The sequence below is a fragment of the Oncorhynchus tshawytscha genome, linkage group LG12 (genome assembly GCF_018296145.1).
Source record: "Oncorhynchus tshawytscha isolate Ot180627B linkage group LG12, Otsh_v2.0, whole genome shotgun sequence".
NCBI classification, from domain to species: Eukaryota; Metazoa; Chordata; class Actinopteri; order Salmoniformes; family Salmonidae; genus Oncorhynchus; species Oncorhynchus tshawytscha.
In genome coordinates this window covers 66568023-66581761 of record NC_056440.1, presented here as the reverse complement: position 1 = coordinate 66581761, position 13739 = coordinate 66568023, and the positions used below count along the sequence as shown (strand labels likewise).

At 45.1% G+C, this 13739-nt stretch overlaps 1 protein-coding gene across 1 annotated transcript in view; it reads left to right on the top strand.

The window, feature by feature from the left end:
* The window catches only part of LOC112263706 (PH domain leucine-rich repeat-containing protein phosphatase 2), a 47001-nt gene that overhangs the window by 16097 nt on the left and 17165 nt on the right, over positions 1-13739 (top strand). The window contains exons 4-7 of the mRNA XM_024440231.2: positions 6966-7156; positions 7597-7722; positions 11892-12046; positions 13288-13434. Of these exons, the coding sequence (XP_024295999.2) occupies positions 6966-7156; positions 7597-7722; positions 11892-12046; positions 13288-13434 (619 nt within the window). The remainder of the gene's footprint in view (positions 1-6965; positions 7157-7596; positions 7723-11891; positions 12047-13287; positions 13435-13739) is intronic.

The window sequence follows — 13739 nt, the reverse complement described above, 5'->3', positions numbered from 1 at the left end:
GTTTGAGCTGTGCTGACTGTTGTAAATTGTTGTACATTAAAGCCTAATGCAACAGGAAAAAAAGTTGTGCCTGCGAATGTAATGAGTCTATATTATCAATTATAAACTGGGTGGTTCGAGGCCTGAATTCTGATTGGCTGACAGCCGTGGTATATCAGACCGCATACCACGGGTATGACAAAACATGTATTTTTACTGCTCTAAATACATTGGTAACCAGTGTATAATAGCAATAAGGCACTTTGTGGGTTTGTGGTATATGGCCAATATACTGTACCACTGCTAAGGGCTGTATCCAGGCACTCTGTGTTGTGTGGCACTTAAAACAGCCCTAAGCTGTGGTATATTGGCCATACACCACCCCCCTCAGGCCTTATTGCTTTAGAATGATCTTGTATTCCCCGTCATTCTGATAGAATGAGATGATAATGAAAGTACGTACCTGCCAACACCCTGTAGCAATGCAACATTATAGACTGTGGGTATTTACACACAACCATGTTACAGTTAATGGGGGTGACATTTTTCCATGGCCAGAGCAGGGAGAGCAGAGCACAGCTCAGTGTCTCTGTGCGTTCAATTATTTCAGCGTAATGCTGCTATGTGCAGAGGCCCGCTTCTCAGATTTGGAGTCGAGTCCAGGGGGATGTCCAATTTAGAAATGCTTGTTGACATCCTGCGTGATAGTCAGAAGATCTTGAAGTAGAATTGATTTGAAGTGTTTTTTAGGGCTATGCTTCGTTTAAAATAGCACTGATTTGTCCTTGAGCTACATTCTGCTGCCGTCTCTCAAAATGCAATCAAACCCCCAAATATTGAGTGACTTTCACTTTCCTCTTATTGCTGTAGAAAACGCTAACTCTAGTTAGAAGCAGTGTTTTCAGTCTGGCCCTCTGGCTCCATTGTTGGGAGAGGGATTACATCTGTAGTGTTTCTGGGGGTTGTTCCAGCTTGGTTCATCACTGTGTGCTAACTACAAACACCATCAACCATTCCCTCTCTCACAACCCACTGCACCAGAATCAACACTATTTATAATAATGAGGCAGTGTTTTTCCTGTGTTTGTGTGATGGTGGAGGTGAGAATGCAAAGTGGGACTCTGAGCCAGTAGTCTGAGATTGTATTGACGTGCCTTATTAGCGTGCTGTGTTCTTGGATAATTTCACATTGAGGTGGAAAGAACAGGGAGGTGATTATTAGGTGTTTAATTCAGTTGGATGGTGAGATGAGAGGAAGAGATTTTGGGTTGGCTGGTAAGCAGCAGTTCATTGGGGATAGAATGGGATGAGTGTGTGGATGAGGGAGGAATGTGGCTGTTTGTAGTGGATTTGCTGTGGGGCCAGTGGGAGAGAGCGTCCTGTCTGCCCATGTCTTCCTGGCTGTATGTGGAGCCCCTACAGGGCTCCAAGTCTGCCTTTGACAGGTCAGCCATCCTTGTACCTCACTGAGACAGACACATAGAGGACAGGGCAATGATGCAGCTCTCCCTCCTCTCTCTTTATCCCTCTTTCCCTCTCGATTGCTCTTCCCCTCTCCCTCTCCTTCTAAGGCTGGCTGCCCTTGCCCCCGAGTACCTTTGTGCTGGAGCTGAGGTACTCTGGTACTCTTCTCTCTTACAGAGGGGAAGCCCGGGGATCAGAAACCACTATTGATCCCCAGCCAGCGCCAGCGGCCCAGTTTGCTGTCAGAGGCCATTGTCTTGTTCATTATGGGTTTTCCAGACAGCACAAAATCAATCAGCCTGACTTCATTTTGATCCCTGGCTGCCACTGACGTGAAAGAGAAGAAAGAAAAGGGCAGAGAGAGCGAGGACATGTCTGCCTGCCTCTGGGAGGTGGTATTAAAGAAAACGCAGATCTTGTTATTTCAAGGGAAATTGAAAAAAAAGCTGTGTGCCCTTTGAGCTTATTTGACCAGACTTTAACCTGAGTGTACTTGAGGCCTGCTGGGGAGGCCTGCTGTTTGTGTCCTTCAGAAGCAGCATACTCAGGCTGCAACACTAGCCTCACCTCCCTGCTACATAATTTGATTGAACGAGGGTTTAATGTGACAAAAGCCTGACTCATTCATCAACCTGACTGATGCATCAGGGTTAGAGCATCTCTGAGAACAATCGCAAAGTCGTGTGTGTGTGTTAATGAAAAGGGAGGACTGATCAAACGCTAGGGACACCTTGAGTTGAGCCAATGAATGCTCACCTGTATCACCTGGTGTTTTGATCAACCTTGTCAGCAGCCTAGACATGCAGAGCCCAGTGATCTCTGATCAGACGTTAGAGGGAGTGACACTCACCTTTAATCTCTACCATGGATGAAGCAATAGATTATAAAGCCTTCAAACTATCTTTAGATTCCATCCAGCGAATAAATGGGTTTTGATACGTTATTACAGTGTGTCATATCAAATGTTAAGCATGCTCTAGAGGTATCAGCTAAGGTCTATGTGGATGATAATGAGACTATAGGCTGGGCTGATCTGCTGACATAAGAACACTTCCAGGAAGAGATGTCCTATTCATTGACTAATGCATAGGTGACATCATCATGACCTGTTGATATCAGTGTGACTTCATGTTCTGGCAGCGTCTAGCCCTCTCCTTGTCTTTGTCTCTTGATCACACTACCCCTTTTGAGAACATATGGTATTAATTAACGTAATGTTTCTACAGGGAGTGGGTGGGATGTACAGTGGGGCAAAAAAGTATTTAGTCAGCCACCAATTGTGCAAGTTCTCCCACTTAGAAAGATGAGAGAGGCCTGTAATTTTCACCATAGGTACACTTCAACTATGACAGACAAAATAAGGGGGAAAAATCCAGAAAATCACATTGTAGGATTTTTTTATGAATTTATTTGCAAATTATGGTGGAAAATAAGTATTTGGTCAATAACAAAAGTTTATCTCAATACTTTGTTATATACCCTTTGTTGGCAATGACAGAGGTCAAACGTTTTCTGTAATTTTCACAGGGTTTTCACACACTGTTGCTGGTATTTTGGCCTATTCCTCCATGCAGATCTCCTCTAGAGCAGTGATGTTTTGGGGCTGTTGCTGGGCAATATGGACTTTCAACTCCCTCCAAAGATTTTCTATGTGGTTGAGATCTGGAGACTGCTTAGGCCACTCCAGGACCTTGAAATGCTTCTTACGAAGCCACTCCTTTGTTGCCCGGGCGGTGTGTTTGGGATCATTGTCATGCTGAAAGACCCAGCCACGTTTCATCTTCAATGCCCTTGCTGATGGAAGGAGGTTTTCACTCAAAATCTCACGATACATTGTGGACTTCAGGAAACAGCAGAGGGAACACCCCCCCCCATCCACATCGATGGGACAGTAGTGGAGAGGGTAGCAAGTTTTAAGTTCCTCGGCATACACATCACAGACAAACTGAATTGGTCCACTCACACAGACAGCATCGTGAGGAAGGCGCAGCAGCGCCTCTTCAACCTCAGGAGGCTGAAGAAATTCGGCTTGTCACCAAAAGCACTCACAAACTTCTACAGATGCACAATCGAGAGCATCCTGGCGGGCTGTATCACCGCCTGGTATGGCAACTGCACCGCCCTCAACCGTAAGGCTCTCCAGAGGGTAGTGAGGTCTGCACAACGCATCACCGGGGGCAAACTACCTGCCCTCCAGGACACCTACACCACCCGATGCTACAGGAAGGCCATAAAGATCATCAAGGACATCAACCACCCGAGCCACTGCCTGTTCACCCCGCTGTCATCCAGAAGGCCAGGTCAGTACAGGTGCATCAAAGCTGGGACCGAGAGACTGAAAAACAGCTTCTATCTCAAGGCCATCAGACTGTTAAACAGCCACCACTAACATTGAGTGGCTACTGCCAACACACTGTCAATGACACTGACTCTACTCCAGCCACTTTAATCATGGGAATTGATGGGAAATGATGTAAATATATCACTAGCCACTTTAAACAATGCTACCTTATATAATGTTACTTACCCTACATTATTCATCTCATATGCATACGTAGATACTGTACTCTATATCATCGACTGCATCCTTATGTAATACATGTATCACTAGCCACTTTAACTATGCCACTTGGTTTACATACTCATCTCATATGTATATACTGTACTCGATATCATCTACTGTATCTTGCCTATGCTGCTCTGTACCATCACTCATTCATATATCCTTATGTACATATTCTTTATCCCCTTACACTGTGTATAAGACAGTAGTTTTTTTGGAATTGTTAGTTAGATTACTTGTTCGTTATTACTGCATTGTCGGAACTAGAAGCACAAGTATTTCGCTACACTCGCATTAACATCTGCTAACCATGTGTATGTGACAAATAAAATTTGATTTGATTTACATGGCCCCATTCATTCTTTGCTTTACACGGATCAGTCGTCCTGGTCCCTTTGCAGAAAAACAGCCCCAAAGCATGATGTTTCCACCCCCATGCTTCACAGTAGGTATGGTGTTCTTTGGAAGCAACTCAGCATTCTTTGTCCTCCAAACACGACGAGTTGAGTTTTTACCAAAAAGTTATATTTTGGTTTCATCTGACCATATGACATTCTCCCAATCTTCTTCTGGATCATCCAAATGCTCTCTAGCAAACTTCAGATGGGCCTGGACATGTGTCCCCCTGCTTAAGCCAGTACGTCTGGCACTGCAGGATTTGAGTCCCTGGCGGCATAGTGTGTTACTGATGGTAGGCTTTGTTACTTTGGTCCCAGCTCTCTGCAGGTCATTCACTAGGTTCCCCCGTGTGGTTCTGGGATTTTTGCTCACCGTTCTTGTGATCATTTTGACCCCACGGGGTGAGATCTTGCGTGGAGCCCCAGATCGAGGGAGATTATCAGTGGTCTTGTATGTCTTCCATTTCCTAATAATTGCTCCCACAGTTGATTTCTTCAAACCAAGCTGCTTACCTATTGCAGATTCAGTCTTCCCAGCCTGGTGCAGGTCTACAATTTTGTTTCTGGTGTCCTTTGACAGCTCTTTGGTCTTGGCCATAGTGGAGTTCGGAGTGTGACTGTTTGAGGTTGTGGACAGGTGTCTTTTATACTGATAAGTTCAAACAGGTGCCATTAATACAGGTAACGAGTGGGGGACAGAGGAGCCTCTTAAAGAAAAAGTTACAGGTCTGTGAGATCCAGAAATCTTGCTTGTTTGTAGGTGACCAAATACTTATTTTCCACCATAATTTGCAAATAAATTCATAAAAAATCCTACAATGTGATTTTCTGGATTTTTTTTCTCATTTTGTCTGTCATAGTTGAAGTGTACCTATGATGAAAATTACAGGCCTCTCGTCTTTTTAAGTGGGAGAACTTGCACAATTGGTGGCTGACTAAATACTTTTTTGCCCCACTGTATGTGCTCTGTGTACGTACAGTATGTGTGTGTGGTAGTGTATTCGGAAAGTATTCAGACCCCTTGACTTTTTCCACATTTTGTTACATTACAGCCTTATTGTAAAGTTGATTTAATTGTTCTTTCCCCCTCATCAATCTACACACAATGCCAAAGCAAGAACAGGTTTTTAGACATTTTTGCAAATGTATTAAAATAAAAAACTGAAATACCACATTTACATAAGGATTCAGACCCTTGACTCAGTACTTTGTTGAAGCACCTTTGGCAGTGATTACAGCCTTGAGTCTTCTTGGGTACGACGCTACAAGCTTGGCACACCTGTACTTGGAGATTCTCCCATTCTTCTCTGCAGATCCTCTCAAGCTCTGTCGGGTTGTATGGGGAGCGTCAGATGTTCGATCGGGTTCAAGTCCGGGTTCTGGCTGGGCCACTCACAGACATTCAGAGACTTGTCCAGAAGCCACTCCAGACTTTTCTTGGCTGTGTGCTTAGGGACGTTGTCCTGTTGGAAGGTGAACCTTTGCCCCCCCCAGTTTGAGGTCCTGAGCGCTCTGGTGTAGGTTTTCATCAAGGATCTCTGTACTTTGTTCTGTTCATCTTTCCCTCAACCTTGACTAGTCTCCCAGTCCCTGCTACTGAAAAACCTCCGCACAGCATAATGCTGCCACCACCATGCTTCACCGTAGGGATGGTGCCAGGTTTCCTTCAGACATGGTGCTTGGCATTCAGGCCAAAGAGTTCAATCTTGGTTTCATCAGACAAGATACTTTTGTTTCTCATGGTCAGTCATTTAGGTGCCTTTTGGCAAACTCCAAGTGGGCTGTCATGTGCCTTTGGCCAGACGGAAGCCACTCCTCAGTAAATCTACCATAAAGGCCTGATTGGTGGAGTGCTGCAGAGATGGTTGTCCTTCTGGATGGTTCTCCCATCTCCACAGAGGAAGTCTGGAGCTCTGTCAGAGTGACCATACCTTACCAAGGCCCTTCTCCCCTGGTGGCTCAGTTTGGCCAGGCAGCCAGCTCTAGGAAGAGTCTTGGTGGTTCCAAACTTCTTCCATTTAAGAATGATGGAGGCCGCTGTGTTCTTGGGGACGTTCAATGCAGCAGAAATGTTTTGGTACCCTTCCCCCTCAACACAATCCTGTCTCGGAGCTCTACAGACAATTCCTTCGACCTCACTGCTTGGTTTTTGCTCTTACATGCACTGTTAACTGTGGGACCTTTTATATAGACAGGTGTGTGCCTTTCCAAATCATGTCCAATCAATTGAATTTACCACAGATGGACTCCAATACAGTTGTAGAAACATCTCAAGGATGATCAATGGAAAAAGGATGCACCTGAGCCCAATTACGAGTCTCATAGCAAAGGGTCTGAATACTTATGTAAATAAGGTATTTGTTTTGTTTTGAATAAATTAGAAAAAAATGTCTTAACCTGTTTATGCTTTGTCATTATGGGGATGTTGTGTGTAGATTGATGAGGAAGACAATTCATTTAATAAATTTTAGAACAAAATGTGGGAAGAGTCAAAGGGTCGGAATACTTTCTGAATGCAGTGTATGTGACCATGTTCTTTAACTAACCCCTCTCCTCCCCAGAGTGTCCAGTGAACGCGGACCAGCAGGAGCGAACCCTGTTGACGGGCGTGTTCAGCGTCAGGAAGGGAAAGACCCAGCTGCACAAGTGGGCAGAGCGCCAGGTCCTCCTGTGTGGAACCTGTCTGATTGTGGCCTCCGTCAAAGATAGCCTGACGGGGAAGATGCACATCCTGCCCCTGGTGGGGGGAAAGGTGAAGGGTTAGAGGTCAGAGGTTGGAGAGATTTTTTTCCAAGCCCACACATTCCCCAGGGTCAAAGAGAGACAGAGACAACAGCAGATCACAGATACAACAACACAGCTGGGACGGACAGAGGGGATGCACTGTACAGCACAATGAGAAGGGAGCAAATACATACATGCTGTGTTTACACAGGCAGCTCAATTTTGATATTTTTCCCAATTATTGGCCAAAGAGCTGATTTGATTGGTCAAACAACCAATTAGTTTAAAAAAAGATCAGAATTGGGCTGCCTGTGTAAATGCAACCATAGACATGCACATTCAGGCACACTTAAGTGTCTCTGCCTTATATGGATGGAGCCAGTAGGCACCATAATGCCTTATAAAAGTTTCTTTGGAACATCAGTGGAAGTGTCTGTCCTCCTCAACATCTCTGTTCTGTACGTTCAGGTGGAGGAGGTGAAGAGGAGACAGCACTGTCTGATGTTCAGCTCAGCCGGACCTCAGGCCCAGACATACTTTGTTAACTTCGACACACTGGCAGACTATCAGAGGTGGCATCGGCAGGCTTCAAAAGTAAGTGTGTTTACCTGTCAGAGTTGTTATGTAGGACAATCTGTGTGCCAAAGCTTTGTGTTTGTTTTCTCTGATCAATTATGCAAGGTGTCTGTCAGGAAACACAGTGAGGGGTTGTCCTGGTTGGTTCCTCTGGGCTGGGATTCAGAGTGTTCAGTGTACTGAGAAGGCAGAGTTACAGAGTGCCCACTACCTGGTCTGTCCTCCAATCGGAGTCCTGCTGTGGACCACATGTGACCTCTGTGATTGGCTCTACTGCGACGACAGAGGACCAGCAGTGTCTGGCTTTGATTAAACAACTGGCTAGGAGGGTGCATGGGTTATTGATTGTGTCTGTGTTTCTGTGTGCTTGCACATGGGACTCAGTACAACTGTATGGGGCGGCAGGTAGCCTAGTGAGCGTTGGACTAGTAACCGAAAGGTTGCTAGATCGAATCCCTGAGCTGACAAGGTAAAGATCTGTCATTCTGCCCCTGAACAAGGCAGTTAACCTACTGTTCCTAGACAATCATTGTAAATAAGAATGTGTTCTTAACTGACTTGCCTAGTTTAATAAAGGTTAAAAAAAAAATGAAGTTTAGTGTCCTCAGCCCTTCTCTCTGTCCCTCCCTGACAGCTCTGCTCCTCTCGCTGTGCCTCTAATTTCTAAATTAATGGTCATTGTGTCCCAGCCCCTTACTGGGCCCTAACGAGCTCTGTGAATACCTCCATCCAGGCACACAATGAGCTCTGTGAATACCTCCATCCAGGCACACAATGAGCTCTGTGAATACCTCCATCCAGGCACACAATGAGCTCTGTGAATACCTCCATCCAGGCACACAATGAGCTCTGTGAATGCCTCCATCCAGGCACACAATGAGCTCTGTGAATGCCTCCATCCAGGCACACAATGAGCTCTGTGAATGCCTCCATCCAGGCACACAATGAGCCGTGGAGAAAAAAGGCAACTGAAAAATGAAAATCCAATTAGTAGTAGATCCATGTCAAGGAGCTCTCTCTCCCTCTCTCTCCAGCTCTCTCTCCTCACTACCTACCTACCTATCACTGTGGTGCGGATCACTGAGCTGGAGTGGCCCTGTTACTACAGGAGCAGTTTAGGAGAGTTAGACATCAGAGGTTCCTATGGCGACATGATTGGCTGGAGATGAAGACAGAGAGAGAGGGGAGGGAAGGCTGAAGAAGAGAGTGGGAGAAATAGAGAGAGATGAAGGGGGAGTGAGAGAGGGAGAAATAAAGAGATGTAGGGGAGAAATAAAGAGATGTAGGGGGAGTGAGAGAGGGAGAAAGAGCGAGAAGGGAGAAGAGATGTAGGGGGAGTGAGAGAGGGAGAAATAAAGAGATGTAGGGGGAGTGAGAGAGAAGAGCGAGAAAGGGAGATGTAGGGGGAGTGAGAGAGGAGGGAGAAAGAGAGAGATGTAGGGGGAGTGAGAGAGAAGAAGAGAGAGAGAGATTTAGGGGGAGTGAGAGAGAAGAGGCTTTGAGATGAAGGCAGAGAGGTGAGGTGGGGCTGAGATTTTTATTTTTTTAAATCTTTATTTAACTAGGCAAGTCAGTTAAGAAAAATTCTTATTTTCAATGACGGCCTATGAACAGTGGGCGAACTGCTTTGTTCAGGGGCAGAACAGCAATTGTTTTTTACCTTGTCAGCTCGTGGATTCGATCTTACAACCTTTCGGTTACTAGTCCACTAGGCTACCTGCCGCCCCAGATTAAGAGATGAAGATGGAGGGGAGGATTGAGAGAGAAAGGACTGGAGGGGCAGAGAGAGATGAGGGGAGAAGAATTAGAGGAAGAGTGGATGAGATGGTGGATTTGGGGCAATACTCATGCCAGGCTGGACACAATCAAACCCTTGTGTCAGTGTGTGTTTCTGAATCAGTGGGGGGGGCTGGCTGGCTGGCTGGCTGGCTGGCTGGCTAATGGCTCCTTGCTCTGACAGTGGCCTGTATGTGAGTAGTTGGGCCTGGTGAGTGGCCTTGTGGCGTGCCCAGTTCCTCCCAGACAGAAAGGCTTTTGGAGGCTGTCTGAATGCACACAGGGAGGAGGGGGTCATCTTCCACAGCCACACACACTGGGCATTAAGAGCTCCCACTACTACCTAGCTGGCCTATACCCCACAGGCTTCTCTCCTCTCTCAGGCCAGTCAACATGCAGGTCACTTCCACCAGCCTTTCTGTCTATTTCAATTTATTTTTTCTCTCATTTCTCCTTCTCTCTCCTTCTCTCTCTCTCTCCTTCTCTCTCAAATCTCTTCATCTGTTTCTCTCTGACCAGCGCTGGATGGCCTTTTAACAGCTAGCTGATGAGTACTCGAAGATTTTGTCTTTGTTTATCCCTAAAAGCAATGATGTGACGACATGCTTTGCTGGGCAACCAATCTATTTCCTGGGGTGTTGCACAGTATGCAGTCCTGTGGTGGATTGAAGCGAGCATGTTTTCAGACTGAGAAATGTGTTAAGCTACAACCCCCAGACAGACAGTGTCCTCCCTGTGCTGACAACTATACAGTCTATCTTTTCAGAGCTGAAGGAAATGCTGTTCAGCTGCATTCTGCACATGTAGATAAGTGAGCAATGACTTTGTGAGCACAGCCAATGAAACGCGATGGCGGGACTGGGAGAGCAGAACAGTGCAAAAAATCTAGACTAAAATCCGATTTAGTCAGGGGTGAAAGTAAGCCAGAGTGGTCCAGTACGGAGTCCTGGTCAAATAAATAGGAAGGGTACACCGTCCCGGTAAAACATGAGCCTGTCATAATAATTCAAACAGATTCCAAGAAAACTGTAGGCTATTACACTATTTATCATTAGTCATGTGAAAGATTTGCGTATTGACTTGAAGAGGTGTGGAATAGTGCCGTTTGGTTCGACGATAGCACTGAAATCTTCCAAGGCAGAGATGAGTGGCCAAGACCGAGATGCGCACGGACAGAGTGTACACATCAATTCAGGTTACAAGACTTGTAGGCCTAATGAAGGACAATCACAGAATGCCATTTGTAAGACTTTGGTGTTTTGTAACGGATATCTCTTTGCGTTTATCAAATGGCGGTGCACAGGGCACTTGTATGGATGCCAGAATGGTAGTTGGAATAGTGTGTGTATATATATATATATATATATATATATATATATATATATATATATATTTATTTATATATTATATAGCCTTTATTTAACTAAGCAAGTCAGTTGAGAACAAATTCTTATTTACAATGACAGCCTAGGAACAGTGGGTTAACAGATTTTTACCTTGTCAGCTCGGGGATTCGATCTAGCAACCTTTCGGTTACTGGCCCAACGCTCTAGCCACTAGGTTACCTGCCGACCGAAAACGGAAGTAACCGAAACGGAAGTCCGGATGGAAGTCTGGACACTGAATGTAGGCTTCATATGTAGCGTATTATAATGTAAACTCCTGCAGAATTGTGTTCCTTGCAGTAAAATGATAGACCAAATCTACATATTTGTTTCGGGAACAGGAGTGGCAAAATATGATTCAAATGTGCGTTTAGGGACCGTGCTGTGTAGCCTAGATGTGCAATTTCTTTCAGCGACATAGAAGCTCAAAGTATTCCATTTTCAACCACATAAAATATCCATCAAAGACTAATTGAAATACTATCAGAACTCCTATTAAATGAATAGGGATTCTATGTAATTCTATGATTAGGAATATAAACAATTTTAAAAGCACTTTCACACACAGGAGGTCCAGTTCCAGGAAGAAATTAAATCTACTTTCACCCCTGGATATACACAGCACTCACTGTGAGGATCATGATTAAGTATCACACACCTCTGTGGAGTTCATGCTGCCAACTCTACTAGACCACAACGCTAGAGCTGTGTGAACATCCTGTTTTGTTATGGACTCACAACATGACCTTATCAGTATTCCTTTGTTTATAATGCTCCATAAATCATTCTGTAATGCTGAAGACAATGTATGAATCCAACTTCCCTTCTGTGAAATTATCATTATTGAACCGACTCAACCTTTTTTAATTAAAGTTGCCTTTTTAAATTAAAGTGTGTGTGTGCAAACCTAATTTTCTCCATGCAGGTGGTTTCTGGTCAAAACCTTGTTCTATTATCACTAAGCTTCAATAAAAAACAACAATTTGGGAGCAGTAAACAGTAAACAGACATGTCCTGTGTTTGCAGGTGGTTTCTCAGACCATCAGCCTGGTGGATCTGTCATGCTACAGTCTGGAGGAGGTACCAGAGTACCTGTTCTACAGCCAGGACCTCACCCATCTCAACCTCCGACACAACTTCATGTCCCTGCAGGGCCCCGGAGGACTGCTCAACCTCCCCAGGTAAATACACTCTCTCACCAGGCGGGGCAGCACCAATCCACTGACACACCTTATTCAGGAAACCCCTACCTAATACTAAGTCCAAACATGCCAAGCAAAAACCTGTAGCCCAATACCAATCCTGCAAAATCTCCCAACAAAACCTGCCCAGTAACACACTTACCTCAATACTAAATCTTCATCTGTCCACAGATATACTTGTCCTCCCTGTTACAATGCAATGTGTGGTCGTGTTACAACACAGTCTGACCGTATTACCCAAATGCATTATGTAAGCATGTCATATGATTTTCTGCAACTACGTACATTGTTTATCACAGATCTTGTTTTATGGTCTAGTCGGTGCTGATACGTTTTCCTGACTGTATATCTTTTGTTTGTGGTCGATGCTCAGAGACAGTGGGTCAGCCTGCATATTATCTTGTGGAGGGGCAAGAAGCTCAGTGTCCACTCCTATGGTCCAACTGAAGCATATTTGAACAAGCTGGCATTCTCAAAAGAGATAATGCTATTAAATGTTAATGATCTACTACCCTCTGTAGTATTTCCTGTTGTAAGGCAAGCATTACAGGAAGGGTCGAGATGGAATAAGTGGTGTACGTGTGTGAAGGGCTAGAAAGAACACATTCTAGAGGATCTACTGTGCCGGGTAGCTGAGAGGAATAAAATGTACACATCACTGCATCTCTCTCTCTCACTCTCACTCTCCTCTCTCTCTCTCCTCTCTCCTTTTCTCTTTCTGTCTCTCTCTCTTTTTTCTCTCTCTCACTCCTTTTCTCTCTCTCTCTGTGTGTGTCTGTCACTCCCTCTATCTGTATATTTAGACTCCGAGCAGGCCTAGGAGAGTGAGGGAGGCTGGGGGGGTGTATGTGCTCTAACATGTGGTGTGACTCACAGCGGCCACCTCCATCCCCCATCCGTTCTGCATCACTTCATTCACTGAAATGCTTGTATTGGTACTTTTTGTGTTTGAGATGGGGTTTTGGTTTTGATATGGATATGATACTCACCGGTCCGTGAAGAGGAAATGAAAATGTGAACAGCCCGTAGTAACAAGGACACAAATTCCAATGGAGCGATTTAAGATGAACGAGACTACAGGAGCCAATGCAATGGGCTCAAAAAATACATCTCTTTTTATAATCAGACTTGTCGCAACAAGCAAAGCGTTGCGTTTGGTCATTCATTGAACATGTCAGAAAAGCCAGCTCCAGTTTTTCAAACCCTCTCTTTCTCCCCAGGTTTTCCCAGCTGAAGAGCCTGAACCTTTCACATAACCGCCTGGGAGTGTTTCCAGAGTCTGTCTGTGAGATCCTCACCCTGACAGAGCTCAACCTCTCCTGTAACGGCATGAACACTGTCCCCGCACAGATAGGCAACCTCCAGAGGTAAGACAGTCACACACATACACGCTGTATCAGTCCGCCAAAAAGATATCTTCTTTTCATTTTGGCATAGAGTACATTCTAACATTCCCACTCTAGCTGTGTTAGGTAGGGTATAATTCCATGGTGGTCAGTATAAGTATCAGTTCCTCTATGTACTGGATGTTGGGTTGGACATTTTGTGCTGCTGGGTGCAGAACACTCCACTCGCCCCGCTGTTCGCCTCTCCACATTAGCCCCTTTCTGGCCACATGAGCCCACATCCTCCTCTTAGCAATGAATCATTATCGTGTGTGTGTGTGTGTGTG